Genomic DNA, 18097 nt, shown 5'->3' with positions numbered 1-18097 from the left:
TACGTGATAGAGCTATGTCCACTACCAGAGGTGGTCAGTAACGAAGTACTTCTACTTTTTTGAAGTACTCAAGTAGCTTTCCTCTACTTCTGGTACTTACTCAAGTATACATTTTTTCGCTACTTCCACTTCTACTTCGTAATATTTTGTGAACTACTTACTTACTTTTCGCTATTCTTAGTTTGTCAAGTAGAAGTAGCTGAATCCCCCAATAAGAAAGATAGCCGAAGGAATTTCGGGGCTGTTTTCACGTAGTACCAACATTTAATTTTCATAAAATCATGTACTATCCAGAATTTTCGTTGCGCTTCGCGCACAGTAGATATGGAGTGGCAAATAGGCTTTAACAAAGTATCGCGGAATATAATTTAGATATCGGGTTGCATGGCTCCGTTCACACCGCATTGTCGCCTATACAAAAGATTTCATCACAGTAAGTATGGCCCCATAACGTTTGAAACTACCGTTTTGCAATCTAGCAATTACCTATTATACCTAAGCAGCCCATGACGTGTCTTAATCTGGAAAAGCGGACTTGACTTTTTTCAACGTTAGTCTTGTTTTAGCAGACCACCGTTGAAACTTTCTGGACAAAAGACATGAAATATATTTTCCGCATTTTAGAAGTAGTAGCCTATTTGTATTTTTCTTTCAATTACGAGTATTATGCGTCGAGTTCTAATTATAGTTTCAGTTCTTTCGTCTGGAGAACATACATGTTGAAGTATAAAAGCAAGTGTAGTTATGCCTTATATTTTCCGTAAATAAAGCTATATACCATATGGCATTTTTACGGTCTGCCATAATTTTAATTAACGTGTACTAATCGCGCAAGGTGTTAAAGCCGTATTCGACACAACTTCTCCGTATTGCTCTTCGACTGAACTAGAGGCCTTATGGTGGAGGGTGCCATGCCATGATATTCTTTAAATGGGGTGTACGAGTAAACAAAGGATTAGTATCGCATTTCCATGTCAATAGTCAATACTATCATTTACATCCCATGATCTGGACGACTGCTTAAAGTGCTTATTCTGTAAAAAATTGACACCTCCTGCGATGCATCATTATGAATCAAGCTCTCTGCACCTTCCGCATAGCCCCATTTGCAGCTTTTGACAGTGCATGCGAACGAAATACGATCGTTTTCACAACTACTTACTTACTTGAGTAGATTTAAAGTCAGTTAATTATACTTCTACTTCAAGTAGTTTTAGGTTGCTTATGTAAGAAGTACTTCTACTTGTGCTTGAGTATATTTTTTTCGTCGCTACTTCTACTTCTACTTGAGCAGCTTTCTTGACTACTTTGACCACCTCTGCCCACTATTGCCAACCTTAGTTGCGAGTTAGTTGAAAATCGGTATATTCGGCAATATACGACCTAGCCCCTGTAGGCTTATTGGAGGCTTTCATCTTCGTCACAAGCGACATAGCGATTTAAAAACGGGTTGATATTCATCAGGAGAACGAACGTCGCAGAACACACGACAACATTACAAACGTAAAACGACAACCCTCCATATTTCGCGATACAAACGCGATAGATTTCCGACAGGGTTATCGTCAACACGTTCCACATAATGACAAGGTATATGGACTGCGTCACTTCGTGAACTCCGCGAGCGTGCTGTTTCAGTATATCGACCAGTAAAGGCAGTAGTGAAAGGAAAAGCAACCCGTACATTCCAATCGACACGTAGAGAACAGACTCCAACCGTTTGTAGTAGCCTAGAAACATAAATACAGAAAACCAAACAGATGAAGAAGCCATCACAAATACGAAAGGCTTGTACGTTTTCATGCGGTCCATGGCAGCACCGGACGCGACGGACCCAACGGTGCCAAGCACAGAGAAACATATCAACAGGTAAGTCTTATCTTTAGAAGCAGCTTGATATGAGTGTCCGTTACCCTCGTCAATAATAGGTGGAAGCATTAAGTTATGAACTATCAGTGTGGCCAATATGAGAGCGTAAGAAATGATAGCAAATACGCTGTTTTTATCCGTTAACAGTATTTTCGATTCTCGCAGAAATCTTTTCGCAGATTCTTTGAAGGAGGTGTTTTGTGCCGAGTATCGAATTACTCGAACCGCCGCCATTCTTGATGGGGGACAAGGAGGACAGTCTTGAACGAACCGCCAGATAAGCAGGACTAAAATCACGCTAATACCGCAAAACGCGACGTTGATAACAGCGATCGCTTCTATAGCAACAAGCACGGTTTGTTGATAGGACTTCACGCTAAGAAAGATGATAGTTACTATTGCAGCTAGAGAAGAGCCTCCTCCTAAAAACGCGTACGAAGTGCCAGTCACCTTTCCCTGTGACGTATCACTAAACCAGGCGCTAGCCACCATCGGCACTGAAGCGCGAAACATCGAATCGCTAATCCCAATCAACATCATCCCAATAAACGCCACCCAGAAAAGTTTCTTGAATAAAATAGCAGCGCTCAAGCACGCAAACGCTACAGCAAGCAGTAAGGATGCGGCTAATAACCAGAACTTGAGTTTCAGCGGATTGGCGGCGGCGTAAATCCCTATTGGTGCCATGACGGCGACTTGAGCAGCTGCGTTGCTCAGGGTGAACCAGTCTACTATTTGTACCTCCAATTCCAAGTACCGAGTCAAAATTAAGTTCACAATTCCGAGGAAAACAAGTCCGAATCCTATCAACAGCCCGATGCCGAACAGGGCTCCCAGAGTCTTCCATCTTGATGAAGATAGGGCCAGTTCAACGTTGCTCTCCGACATAGCGATTTCGACAGTCATTCACCTGAAGAAGTGTGAGTAACAGTTTATTAAGAACTTCGTCATTTCAAAACGCCACAAGATTGCGATACAATGAAAAGATAGGAAGGTGTCAAAACGACTTAGAGTAGTTTTTGAAATCAAATACCCATCTGGGCATATAGGCTATGTAAATAAGACGCATGCACACATTGCACAGTGCACACAGGATGGAAAGCAATTAGGGATACCATAAATCGACTAGTGATGAATGTGAATGACGCATGTGTCGATAGTCGAGGTGTAAATGTCTAGCCTCAACGTTAGGGTCGATAGCAGGTCCTGTGACGACAAACACCGAAAATTGCTACGTATACCAGTGTTGGGATGACTCGAGTCAACTTTTTCGTATGACTTGACTTGACTCGAGTCAATTTGAAAAAATCTCTTGACCTGACTTGACTCGGAGCTTCAAAAATATGCATTGACTCGTGACTCGGAGCAAAATTTACGAGTCACTTTCAAGTCATCAAGTAATCGGTGTCGCATAAATCCCTGTATCTTATGTATGTTCCGATTGTTCGAGACACGCAGACGCAGGTGTCACTTGTGAGAGAAACCAGTCGTTTGCTGATCCTCTATTGTTAGATAACAAATAAATTGACCGCAAACTAAACGAGCACAGCTTACGTTGTCGCAGTAGTAATAGAAGATTTATCTAAATAGCAATGTATCTCTTTCTATGTCAAAGACGGCTCAATGCTTACGTGGCGCAGTGCTCACCTTGAACAACCCTCTTGTATGATTTAAATCGAACAAATATTGTTTGTGCGTTTATATTGTCACGGATGGTTAGTGTAGGCTATTGTACCATATTGATTTCGAGGCTTCGTCTTAGGTCCTATATTTTGGCTGATACTAACTGACTGTAGCATGTAGCTGTACTGTACAGTAGGGCTGTTCAAAAATAACTTTTTTTCCCCGGATTCCAACCATTCACTGATTAAATTGTCAGGTTCCCCTAAAAAACGCTGCACATCAAATTTGGTTCAATTTTAACAAGTATAAGACTCCGCAGATCCAATTAAAATTTTTAATTTATTAGGGAAAATTGAAAAAATTCAATTTTTTCTGTCAACCCTATGAAATTGTTGAGCTGTCTTCAAAGACGATGCTAAACAAATTTGAGTCAATTCCAACTAGTCGAAGCTGAGTTATTTGAGTTTTTCGTTGGTTATTCTCGGATTATCCACCGATCAGGTATCATCCGAGAATTATCAACGAAAAACTCAAATAGCTCCGCTTTTTTGGTCCAAAGAGCCAAATTCCATTTTCCATTTTAACTCTCAAAGAGCCATACATGTCAATTAAGTACTACGTCACAATTGAAAAATCATGACGTCATCGTAGCGCAAATTCGAAATCACTACGTGGGTTTCGTCGTTCGCACCGTATTTTATCTGTAAAAACTCGTACTAATCATGCTGGTTGCGTTATTCAAGTAATGAGTATGCGAAACTTGACTTACATATATCATTTGCAAGTTGTATATTTTAATTGTATTGCACACGCTTTTTACAGCTTATGCGGCTTTTGGTGTTGCATGGTATTCCTGATGGCTTTGTAGTCTGATTGATAATACTTGTTGAGGTTAAACTTCATACAAAATATGAGACTTTCGCTAGTTATACGAGATCGTAGTTTCGTCTTGATGCTATTCCTACCGGCTATGATAATGTCTGGGGATCGAAGGCTTACTCCCCGATGTTTGTATACCAACACATTGCATGCAATGTCACACACCTCCATTTACACGTATACTGTTGTGGGTAAACAAGCGCGACGTATGTCTGGATGGTATTTTTTCGTGGAAACACGGGGTGTAACATGTTTACTTTGAATATTGTTCATTGGTTTATCGATTCAGAATTGATATCCGGATCCGGTTACATACTTTATCAGGGTTTCCGATTTCAAACTGAATGTCGAGACATACATTGACCAATAAAGACACAATATAGTAAACATGCGGGGGGGAAAACTCGACCTGGAGTTGTTATCGCGATGGGTGACATAAATCCAACCGTTTTCCGAACACCGTTATCCACATACCAACCATCGTCGAGGAGGTGTTTTATTCAGACATTTTGACTCTGGAAAATCCAAAGCACGAACCCGGACATCACAGAACTATCGAAGCCTATTGTCCAATTTTCCGAAACATGCATTTCTGTGTACAAGAGTATATTGTATGTGGTTAACCGATGATATTGATGTGATACGACTGATGGAGGTATACTCTGAAACCGGTAGTCCGTGTATATTTCCGTCACTATTCGTTGTAATCTATTTCAAACTATCGTCAATACAACAAATACCAAATTGTCAGGTGTGTTTGTCAGATTTCAAAATGAAAATGGTTTTGTTACTCTAGGAAAAGCTAGATGACCAAGAGAAAATGTATTGTTACACTGGTAAACGCCGGATCTCCAAAGGAAAATGATATTTTTACTAAGGTAAACGACGACCCACCAAGTGAAAATGGTTTGTTGCTCAGGGAAAAAATATATTCCCAAGTGAAAAAGGTTTGTTACCCAGAGAAAAAATATATTTCCAAGTGAAAAAGGTTTGTTACCCAGAGAAAAAATATATTTCCAAGTGAAAAAGGTTTGTTACCAAGAGAAAAAATAGATAGCCAAGTGAAAAGGGGTTTGTTATCCAGGCCAAAAATATATTTCCAAGTGAAAAGGGGATTGTTACACTGGGTAAACGATAAATCTCCAAAGGACAATGGTATTTTAGTTAGGTAACGGTGGACCTCCAAGTGAAAATGATAATTTTACACAGGTAAACGTCAGTTGTCCAAACCAGAATGATATTTTTACTTGGGTAGGTATCTTGTGTTCAACGCTGGTAGTGCGATTGGTCTTGTTAAACGTAGTTACCGAGTTGTACAATTATGAAGGGGCGGAAAATGAAATTGCTATTATGATCGTCAGAAGATTGTTGTATGTAGATTTGACAGTAACCCTATCATTCGCATATGACAAACACAATCATGGCCATTAACTAACTTGCTCGGTCTAGATCAATGTAAAATAGATGATTCGTTTTTTGAAACCGTAGCGAAGACCACATGTAAATCTATGCGATAGACTTCTATCTCCTTACAGTCAGTCGTGTCGTGTCCATTTTAATACTGGCCCACATGTATGACATGCACACACTAACACCGTAAACAGAAGTCGATGATTTTGATTATTAAAATTATTTCTTGACTACACCGGAATGTCTATGTTGTAGAAAGTAAATACTATTATGGTGTTGTGTGTTTAATGAAAGCGATTGGTTACAAGTATGTTTTGGGAAATTAAATTTATTTTTCTGTATGTGACAGTTTGCGAGGAAATGAAAATAGATTCGTGGTTTTAATTTGATTGTGACTGTGTTGTTTTAATGTACGTTTCAACAGGTAGACTTGACACTGAACAACAATTCGACTCACAAAACATATTCGTTGTATGATTTGTTACTGGTGTGTAAAGGGTTAGCAATATTTTGAATGATAATATCTACTAGCTGTTTTGTTGTGAGAGCGATCATGTGATGACTCAGCACTTTTCGTTAGCAAAGTAGATTGATCTATGTGAAAGATGTAAGGACCGTGACTAGAAAACATATGTACTTTGTTGTTGGGGAACTGCTGTGGCATTGACATAACCCTCTAGGAGTGAGTATGCTTTTCTTTCACGAAAGTTTACGTGACTCCGTTGTAATAAATTTGTGTTAACTAAACTCGGATGGATACCACAATTGGGCTGGACTTACACATGGTATTCACATACTGTACACATACAAACTTTTGTGTAAACAACTCTGGTGTTTCTGTTAGTATACTAGTTCTGTGTTGAACTATTTGATTATTAAGATACATGAACACCCATCCAGACAATAAAGTTCTTGTGATATCGAAACAGTTTGAAAGCACCACCAATCATTGTACAGGTTTGTAGCATGGGAATATTTTCATGTGTCATGAATATCTTTCGTATACACTTAGTATGAAATGAGATGTGTGGAACAATAATTAGTGTCGTACAAAGTGTTGTGTTTGATTGCCTACTTTTTATCAATGTCTTTGTGATGTTAAAAGACGGCTGAGTTTTCATTTACATTAAGCGGGGAAACTCAAGTAATAAATTTTACTCGTTTGAAAATATCGATCAATGGAGTAACAGTATCAATATGAGTGGTATATTATTTTTTCGCGATATGCAACCAATCTTCTAAGCATAACTTGTCAAAAATTTATCATGTCATAGTCGGTTGTTACGAATTCGAAAGAAATGTACTTCGATTATCACGATGATGGAAATTAAGATCAATGCAGTATTTCGGAGATGGATGTGTATCGTCTGGTATGTTCCCCAATCACTAAATGTCGGTTAGTTAAACGATACATTTACAAGTTTACCGAAATTTTGATTTACAAATAACAGCTTGATGATGTAAAGCTCAACCACGCAAATGTGTTCATTGCAAAGTATTTGACACAAACAAAATATCGAATAGAGACCATCACATTGGTTTCATTTCGAGTGAGTGAAAATTGTTTTCTGTTGGCCAGGTAGGACACATTTGACAAACATCGTACACATTGTATCTTCGTGATGGTAACGACTTTCAGCGGCTTGGTTTCATGTCAGGAATTATTATTTGAGGGTTCAAGAACAATTTCAATCAATACTACAAATGAACAACAATGCAAAACACGTTTAGCAAATAACAGTGTAGCAAGTACTTTTTTGATATTACGATTGTTGTGCACCAGACATTTCTAACTGAATTGGATGCATCTAACAAACATATCACAATTTACTTTTGTAATGATCAAAGTATGTGAAATGGTGCGAACGGATTAGGTATTATTCAAGCGGCGGTATGTCAATTCACCTAGTGTGATATCTTGACACCGGGTAATGCGCGAAAGTGTTTCAATTCTCACCGCGGATTATGATGATAAAGTATTGTATCGGTTGTTAATCAGCAAACGAAATTGTTGTTTCATCTTTAGTCTTGGGTACTGGAAACAATTACATTCGTTAAATATTTTCTGATATCCGCAATACGCAGAGTGATTTGTACCAACACGGAATATCTTTCAAATCAAGAACATTTCAGACAAGTATAGTTTTACAAATCAATATGTTAATAACAACGTTTCCGAAAAGTTTGTTACTGTCATAACTTTCAACACAACGCCGGGTCTAATTAACGCGAATAATTTAATAATCAAGTCGTGATCAACTATTACATACGTCAAATCAATGTGTCAATCCTTATGTTTACAGTATGATAACTTTTGATATAACACCTGTGTTCGATTGTAAGAAATGAATTCTCAACTACGATGGTCAGACTGCCAAATCTCGTATACTCAAACATATTATGTTAATCTCAAGTCGCCGACACTGAGAAGTAATTACTTTTGTCTTACAAAATATACCACATAGTAATTTCTTTGTCTTGCGGAATAGTAACGACTTTTACAGTGGAATAAAAAATACGAGTTGGTGGACTATGAATACAGCCGAACTTGCTATGGATTTTGGATTGTGGTGATTACTCACGTAGTCTTGTCTACTTTTCATAAGGATACTTTTTGCTTTGGTTGGGTAAGTTACAAACGGATTGACTTGACAAGGTTTTTTTTTTGTATTTTACTCTTTTGTGTATGGGAAGATGTTAAAATGTTGAGACGTAATACTATTTCCGTTCACTCGATTACAACAAAAAATAACCTGATAGTTTGTTCAAGGTTTCGACAAATAGATTGAAATATCCCGATTTAACTCATCGCGTCGCAACTTGATCACGGTATGCACAAGTGGTTGTCAAGTTAGAAATATTTACAACAGGTGGTATTTCATTGACTGATTCTATTGTGTGTAGTAACACATTAAAATATCGCGATAGTATTTCTGAAACTCTATTTTACAATCGGAAACGGAGTCATGAATAGAGTTGTCAGTTTCAAGGATTGTTTCAAAGTATAATCTTGAAATGTGACTGGGTGAAAGTTGGTGGTCATGTTTGTCAAACCTATTTCAATTCGCGCAATGTCAAAGTCCAAATATTTCATTCTGGATTATTTGGATTTACCTTTAGTACATCCCGCGAATGGATTTAAAGTTGGCAAATTACCAAAATGATTGAATATTATCGGGTTAGAGATAGTTGGTATTGATTCTATAAGTGTTAAAACAGCGGCGTGGAATGTGTGAATGATCCGATGCGGGTGAATGTTGGCGTCAGTAATATTCAGGTTACGTTCGATTCAACAGATCGCGTTAATAGGATTTGTCAAAGGATTTGAGTTGGGTCGAATCAATACATTCAAATACGATTCAACTTGATTTGTGTAGTGAGTTACATTTCAAGTTGTCAAACTAACACATTGATTGAATATTTTCATGGATCTTATCACGCAACTAAAGTCAGCCACTATTCGAGAGGCGTGAAACATATAGCGATCGCGGGCAAGTGACAAATTGTTGGTTTTCGAATCACCGTCTGCGATGGTTCTGGGACAAACTAATTACCGAAATATTACCTTGTGAGCGGGCATGAGGGATTGCTATGTCTGAAGCATTATCCGGTGAGTGGTCGTCGGATTTTAAAATTATATCACACCCTTTTGAATAAGCGTTCACTTCACAGAGGATTAGGGTTAGAGCGGAAATAAGTGATAATTTGTCGCTATTCAAGTTACCGACACTGGCGGTCTGTTATTCGTTACTTGTTAAATCTTACCAGCGAAATCAAGTTCTGTGACAAACTGATTACTAAAATTTCACCGCGTGAGCGAGGTTATGACACCAAGTCGTGAAAGATGGTTATGTCCGAGACATTATCTTGTCAGTGATCGCGGGGTTTTGCAAATATTTCACACCTTTTTGAATAAGCGTTAACTTCACAAAGGATTACGGCTAGAATAGAAATAAGTGACAATTTGTTGGTATTCAAGTCTCGCCGGTGGTGTATCTGTTATTCGACACTTATTACACTTATCATGAAATTAGAGTGAGAACATAACGCATCAAGTTGTTGTTTTCGAATTTTGATGTCGAGGTGATAAATTTACGCATTCAATTACAATTCAACTTCGGTTGTGTATTGAGTGATAGATCGATATGCCGGAAGTGGTATCTTGTGAGCGATCGTAGGATTTTTACAAATATTTCACATCTTTTTGAAGTGTTAGTTTGCGAACGCGACTATTGTTAATATTCGAATCACCGTCTACGCCGGCTCTGTAGCAAACTAAATACCTGAGAGTACGATTCGAGAGATGCCTATACTCGAAAGTACGAATCACCGCCACACCCATAAGAACACATGGTGAATCAGCAGAGACCCTGTAAGAATACATGAAAATACGACTCACCAACGCCGCCTATACCTGAAAATACGACTCACCAACGCCGTCTATACTTGAAAATACGACTCACCAACACGAGTATTTCGATACGATTCACCGCCGCAGCCTATACCCGAAAGTACGAATCACGACCGCGTCCATAAGAACTCATTACGAATCACGGGAAAGTACGAATCACGACCACGAGTTTTCAATACGAGTCACCGCCGCAGCCTATACCTGAAAGTACGAATCACGACCCCGAGTTTTCAATACGAGTCACCGCCGCAGCCTATACCCGAAAGTACGAATCACGACCGCGTCCATAAGAACCCATTTACGAATCACCACCACAAGGGGGGTCTGAAAGTACGAGTCACCACCCCGGGTTTTCAATACGAGTCACCACCCCGCCCATAAGAACCCCAGGCAAATCACGAGCGATCACCTATACTACTCTGGCTGACTGGCTGACTGACGCTGGCTGGCTGGCTGGCTGGCTGGCTGGCTGGCTGGCTGGCTGGCTGGCTGGCTGGCTGGCTGGCTGGCTGGCTGGCTGGCTGGCTGGCTGGCTGGCTGGCTGGCTGGCTGGCTGGCTGGCTGGCTGGCTGGCTGGCTGGCTGGCTGGCTGGCTGGCTGGCTGACTCTGGCTGGCTGGCTGGCTGGCTGGCTGGCTGGCTGGCTGGCTGGCTGGCTGGCTGACTGACTGACAGTTATAGTTGAGTTAGTGTAGGGTTGCCATACGTCCGGAATTTCCCGGACATGTCCAGAATTTCACTGTTCAAACTAGCGTCCGGGAGGAATTTCTAAAATATGCCAAATGTCCGGAATTTTGAAGACTTGGCGTAGGCTCATAATTTTTTCGTAAATCAGCATAAAAACAATACTTTTGGGAAATATTTATGCGGATGCATGATATTTTTCTTCGCGCTACGCGCAATTTACTGTCCTATTTATTGATTTTAATATGGAGACTACAACCGCGCAAAAACTGCAATAAAATATAAATAAAAACAACCTTCATTTACTAGAATAAGCCTAATTGTAATCGCAATTATATGAGAACGGTATATTCCTAGAGATCGTTAAGGCCGTTTGAAACGAGCGAGATAGTGTAATGGTTAAGCGTCCGGCTTCTCGAGCGGTAGGTCGTGGGTTCGATCCCCACGGAGGAGAAAAAACGGGGGCGCAGACTAGATGACCTCATGGGGCCGTATCGCAACTATCTCCGTCGTCAAAGCATCTCGATGGTGCAGGCGGAAAAGAATAGCATCTCTCTCCCTCTCTATTAAAAGATAGTGATTCCAAACGGGGGGTTGTTTGCCTGAATCTGGCTGACTTCTTTTCGTTATAATTTCGTCAAATTTTGATCTGGGCCATGGAACATTTTCAAATTGGAGATGGAGTCGCGACCATAAAAGGTTGGAAACCACTGGATGTGGGGTGATTATAAAGCTCCGTGGTGCGCACCGGCATAAGGCTGATAAGCAATCTTATCGGTAGGACATGAACATGACTTAACGATCTGCAATTACGCTCTCTGTATTTTCGAACTACTTTTCCTCCGCCAGCTCGACCGCTAAATCTGATCATGTGGGCGGAGAGTAGTATCTAATCGTTGGGTTATAATCTTCATCTGAACAAGTCACACACAATGTACAATGCGATAAGACAGAACGCGATGTACTGAATAGATAGGAGGAAGGATATCAAACGACACGCAGTTGCGATCCTTTTTAGACTGACATCCACCTCGGCCGAGAGTGCCCGATGTAACAGTTATTTTTGATGTTGATCTTTTAAAGCCGCGGCTGTTTCTAGCTCTTTCCATTCATTGTGAGTGCTTTCTTTAGTCGGGTCTTTTTCTGGGCTTTCTTATCGCCGTAAAAACGGCGACGGCGGGAAATGAGGGGCCTAGATGAGCCTCCGACGGGAATCGAACCAGTGCCGTACGATTCGTGGACCCTTATCGTTAACACGCACAGCCACATACTCCTGAATCGGATCGTGACCACCTCTATGGTCTATGACAGGGGCGGGCAACATACGGCCCGCGGGCCGGATCCGGCCCGCTGACGGTTTTTCGTCTTACATGATAATGTGTCACGCCGGCTCCAGTCTTCCGATATTCCCCTCTACTTGCTTAAATACATCAAATTTTATTGACGGTATGTTAGGCTTACCATATTTTGGAAATCTAAAAAGAGGACACTTTTTCATAAATTTCCAACTTTCAAAACCGGAGTAGAATTCTCAAAAACCGGTTAATTTTTCCCACTTTGTGACTGGTTAACTAAAAAAAAAAAAAAAAAAAAAAGGTCATCTCTTCCGCTCAGATTTCAAAATAACGTTTTTTACTCCACATCGCCAGATGGATGACTAAAAAAAAAAAAAAAAAAAAAAAAAAAGTCATCTTTTCGCTCAGAGCTAAATTCACCGTTTTTCACCCGTCGGAGCTTCACGTCTGTGCTAATATATGGCATATCACTCGCAATTTGCTCTAAATCTGCTCTAAATCCTAAAAAAGAGGACAAAATCTCAAAAAAGAGGACAAAAGGGCGTCCTCCGAGGACACTTTCAAAAAAGTCAAAAAAGAGGACAAATCCTCTTAAAAGAGGACGTATGGTAAGCCTACGGTATGTTATTATATACATGTATGCGCAGCGCATCGAGCGAGGGTGGAGCTTAAGCGTATAAGTTAGTCGAAGCGAGAAGACTTGCAGTATAGGCATTTACGATGTACTGAACCCTAATGTAATCTTTTGTAATCATGGTGTTTGTCGACGACAATGGTCATTTACACCAGGCCAATATTTCCTATTTTTGATTCCGTAACCGCCGACCTGTAGCACGGCGCACACTTCTAGGCTTTACTAAGACACCGCTTGTGCCAGTGTCGCCAACCGAAAACGGGTCGCGGGCCAATTTCAAATTTCGAGGCCGCGGCCCGCATGAATTCAATATTGAGATAGACAGGCCACACAGCTTAACAACCGCGCTATCTCGTCACCTACTAAACCCTAATACATTGATATCTTGGTAAATTTTGGGTACCGGGCTTAATGAACGCCTTGAAATCTTAATGAAAGATTGCACCGGGTGTTGATTGATCAGTGAGTAGCAGACATAGTGGTACCTGTAAGACAGGGGTGGCCAACATGCGGTCGTAGAAGCAAATTTGTGGGGCCGTGGACACGTAATTCAATTAGTAGGTGTTGGCGGCCGTCGACATGGAATTTGAATTTACGAATTGACTCCCGATTACCGAAATCGTGTGCTCCTCACTATACCGACAATCCTGACGGGAGGTCAAGACATGCAAAGAACAGCATGCAACAAAGTGACTAATAATAATTGGCCTGCCGGAAGATGCATCATCATTCATAACCTGCCCTTAATTTTCGAAAACAGCTCTCCATCAACTCTACCGGGGAATCTGATCACATGGGATGAGAAATAATATGTAAAACTACTAATTTTAATGACGAAATTCATGATTGAATCTGAAAGAATTTTCGCGCTTGGCGCGACTATGAACAGCCTACATTATTTAATAGATTAGTACGGAGTTCACCGGAAATGGACATAGACACTTTAACATGAGTATTTGGCGTCCTGCTGGTCTAGTTCATTACGACTATGCCCTGGAATGCGGCCGCAGGCTGCATGAGTAGTCGAAATGCGGCCGTGACTGGCAAAAAGGTTGGCCACCCCTGCTGTATGACAATGTTGTTCTCAAATCCACATTGTTTTCGTCATTATCGGCGAGAAATGGCTTTGAAGTTGCATTGCTGTCGTTAAAATACATTCAATAAATACGATTTATTCCTTGTATACGTGGATAAATGGGCGAATAATGTATCGATTCAGCAATCCGGCCCGCCAAGTAGGAATTTTCCTATATCCGGCCCGCCGACTGGAGAAGTTGCCCGCCCCTGGTCTATGAGCAAAGCTTTGCTAACGTGACGTCATAACTCATTTTGAAATCCACCAGAGGGCGCTAAAGAGTGTCCGGAATTTTGGTTTCTGAGATATGGTAACCCTAAGTTAGTGGAGATAATAAAAAAGTATAATCTGAGTCCAGGACCGTACCTGCCGCACCACAACCCTCCGATTGAGGGGGTCGAGCTCAAAGGGGGCCCAAAATTATTTCGTAAATTAACATAAATCATAGAGTTTTTTTGGAAATTTATGCTAATTTTTCAACAAATGTTCAATCTTGTCAAATATCTTGATTATTGGGTATCATTACCCCAACAAAAAATAGGCATGATTTATAGAAATGAGCACTTCGGCGTCGGCCATTACCGCGCAACGACGCACCCAGACACATGATGTTATAGGACATGTAACATGCGATTCCGAGAATTGTGCCAGAACGATCAGCAGCGAGAAGACCTTGGCCGAAAATGACTGCCCTTGTGCTGACCGAAAACTTCGATATATATGCAGATATGTTTAATATCTATAGGCGCTTAAATGGCGCCGAATGTTCCTGCCCTGGCAATCTGAACCCCATAAGACAAATGCCATCCCGCATGCGGGGATAATTATTTGCCAGTAAAGAAATACCAATTTGAAATCGTATAGGCTACGTCTTTTAGTTTAATAAGTTTGGACGATTTCAATATCTTATGACATAGCAGATAGGAGGTCACGAAATAGCATCATGTAACGAAGTCATTATACCAATGGCTACGCCCAAAGATACTTAATCATTATTTAAGGATCATACTTTTACCAACACACCTCACTCAGATCTACCGGTAAATCTGATTACATGAGGAGAGAGAGGATAAAAATTGATAGCGATATATATGCAATTCCCGATCATATTGACTGATTCAAACATTAATTACAGTAAGTTTTCGCGGTTCGCGCGTTAAGGCAATACAGGATCACTCACCAAACGTACACCGAATGTAGATGAGAAGTAGGGGCAAAAAGCGTAGAGCAGTGGTTCTCAACCTTTTTTGACACGCGCCCCCCTTGGAGATGGTCAAAAATATCGCGCCCCCCCCCCTGACCCCCCTTGCATTTATCGTCATATCAAAAAGAGTACATCAGCTAATGCAGAGGTGCGCAACGTTTTTGACAATCATGGCCGCATTTCGATTGCTTATGTAGCGTAAGGCCGCATTCCAGGGCAATGCCGCAATGAACGATCTGGACGCAAAATTCCTATGGTAAACTGTCCAGTCCATATCCATTCCCGGTGAACTCCGGACTATTCTACTTTTCACAATAGCCTATTGTACGCACCGAAATCGCGAGTGGCAATGTTATGAATAGTTGCCGGCTCAGATTAAGAAGGGCGCTACTGCATTAAAATCGAAAAATGAAGTCTTGTTGAATTGCGCGGAGGGCGAAGAAAATTTCAAGATTAATTAAAATCTCTCGAAAATGCGGTAGTGAATTCGCAATTGCAATTTGCATGTCTACGGCCGCCAACACATACTAATTGAATTAGGCGTCGACAGCCGCTCAAATTCCCTTCTACGGCCGCAGGCTGCCCACCCCTGATATAATAGTATACATAAGGTATATCTTACGCCAATTTTGAATCTGCAGTCCAGTTGTTGAGTCTTTTACATTGCTGACAAATTTCTCCAAACTTGTTTGAAAATAGCAAAAAAAAATTGAACTGATGCTGGTAGTGAGTACAGAGAGCAAGGCGTCGTTCTGTCCTGCCAGGCTGAATTTGATCAGTTTTGGAAATGAATTAAATTGTGTTGATTTATAGCCTAATTGAGGGCCAAACCGGGCAACCTATGTTGCATCTAAGTCTGTCTTAGGCAGTGCAGTTCGCAAGCTACTAACAAGAGCTGCCCAGCGCGACAAGCTTTAGGCTACTGTCAAAGCTATGAAGCAATGAATGACTTACACGTGGGAGTTGCTCTCTATATCTCCAAAGAATTTCAAAAATTTGCTCAAATGATTTTGAAATCAGACTATACTCCGTTGAGCGCGGTTGCTAGAGTTTGTATTTTGCAAGCTTTCTTGAATATGGAATAAATTTCATCTTCATTAATCGTATTCTCATAATGGATGTGAAACACATGTTCAGACACGTACAATTTATACTGACTTTGTCAATTTCTTGCGCCCCCCCTATACTGACTTCGTCAATTTCTCGCGCCCCCCTGAGAGCCTCTCGCGCCCCCTAAGGGGGGCGCGCCCCCCAGGTTGAGAACCCCTGGCGTAGAGCTTGGGGAGGGCAAAGACCAACGTTTTTTTGGGTGGGGGCTGACGAAGTGCTGTTACGGTCCTGTCTGAACTCTATATGCGTGTGTTACAGTAATGCAGTGATACGGTATTAGTTGAATCGTTTGGTATCGAAAATACTGAAAGTATAATTAATATGCAGTTTATATGCGATCTGTGCCAATTACTGCAGTACAGCGCAGCTGCAATTCATTCATTACGCAACAGTATCGTATTTTGAATGCGTTGTGTGGCTTTATGCATGACCATGACCATCGACCAAGCAATTCGGCCCAAAATGAGCGGAACCGAAGTGTCCGAATTAAGCGGAGTCGTGAGGTATCTAATTAGTGCTAAATCCTACAACCTCTCACATTTTGCGACTAAAACTGAAATTGAGATGACGGTTTCAATCTGACCCTTCGTATCATACCTCACACATATCAAAACCATGCAGAACAAAATCCTTGTACGCACCTGTAACAATAAACATCTCTTGCATCCCAGAACATGTAGAAATGAAATTGCAAACATTTACCTCGATTTACTGGTTATAGCATACATTTAAGCACAGGCTGCCGGATACTGCCATCAATATCCGTATATAGTTAACTGCATATTACCAATCAGGTCGAAGCACACAGTAACCAACCGATCGTCATATGAAGAATACTGACTATTCCCTTGTCACAACAATTCCCAATTTAGTCTAATAGAAGAATTTGGGGGAACCGGTGATACACAGCTACAAGTCCTACAGTTCGTTATATCTTTTGCTTTAAAAAATGTGGTTTGTAGGGCTACACTGCACTGCATACGCACTTCAGAGCTTCCACGACGCGAGATACCTGATCGATTTTAGTGTCGACAGTAGTGTAGCGGTCGTGCTCTATACTACCCCTTATGTAAGTTGTAGTTATCGTTGCATCGTGCTTTCACTTCCTCTTTTGCATCCGGCCGCTTCGGCGGACCAGGGATATATAGTACAATAAAGTCTTTGCAGCTGTTGTTGAATCGTGTGTTATCTGATCAACTACAGACGGAGGTGTTTTACAATGGCGAGCGCGCTAAAAACGTTACTCCATTAATTTGGCTGCAATTTGGAAGATATTTGTACAGTACCGGTATGCTGAAAGATGGACGGAAATTCGATTACGGCATTGGCTATCTGAACCGATTAAAGAAGCAGTTTGCGTCGATATGAGAAGTTTGAAGACTTGACTGGTTGCTTCACTTCGTAATAACTGTTTCACTGGCAGAACTGATGTGAGCGCGCGTGGCGGAGATGGAGCTTATGACTAGGGCCATTTAAAGTCATTAAAGTCATGTTTTCTGGCTAGGTCATAAACCAGCTTTTTAGGTTATATAGTTATTAGTAGGGATGGTGTGAACCTCTGAAAGGTTCGGGTTCGTGTGAACGCGAACCTTTTTGAAAGGTTCTGTGTGAACACGAACGTGAACCTCGTGACGTCATATTGCTAATTCCAACCCTATCTTTCAATGAAGGGATAGCCTGTACAGTGTACACGATACCTAGCGAAGACTCGAGCCACATAATGTCACATTGCTGAAGTACATATTGGCGTTTAAAACGTCGCTAAATGTATCAACCGCGGTTATCAAAGGATATAATAATCTCATAAAATCTATACATTCCGTCGCTTTGCCAACAATTTCGACGAGGACTTACCAGGGAATATAAGCTTACGCCTTAACGGTCTTAGCCAGACCGGACAATGT

The 18097-nt window shown here is 40.9% G+C and overlaps 1 protein-coding gene across 1 annotated transcript; it reads right to left on the bottom strand.

Annotated features, from left to right (window-relative positions):
• Window positions 1-233: 233 nt before the first annotated feature.
• Window positions 234-17250, bottom strand: LOC145448429 (uncharacterized). Its single transcript, XM_080326819.1, has 2 exons — window positions 16835-17250; window positions 234-2779 (listed from the first exon to the last, which is right to left on the bottom strand). Exon 2 carries the CDS (start codon window positions 2773-2775, stop codon window positions 1399-1401), a length of 1377 nt encoding a protein of 458 aa, XP_080182945.1. The 5' UTR covers window positions 2776-2779; window positions 16835-17250; the 3' UTR covers window positions 234-1398.
• Window positions 17251-18097: the final 847 nt, after the last annotated feature.

This window comes from Botryllus schlosseri, chromosome 10 (genome assembly GCF_051294905.1).
Source record: "Botryllus schlosseri isolate E-star chromosome 10, Bs_hap1, whole genome shotgun sequence".
Classification (NCBI taxonomy): Eukaryota; Metazoa; Chordata; class Ascidiacea; order Stolidobranchia; family Styelidae; genus Botryllus; species Botryllus schlosseri.
This window is presented reverse-complemented; position numbering and strand designations above follow the sequence as displayed.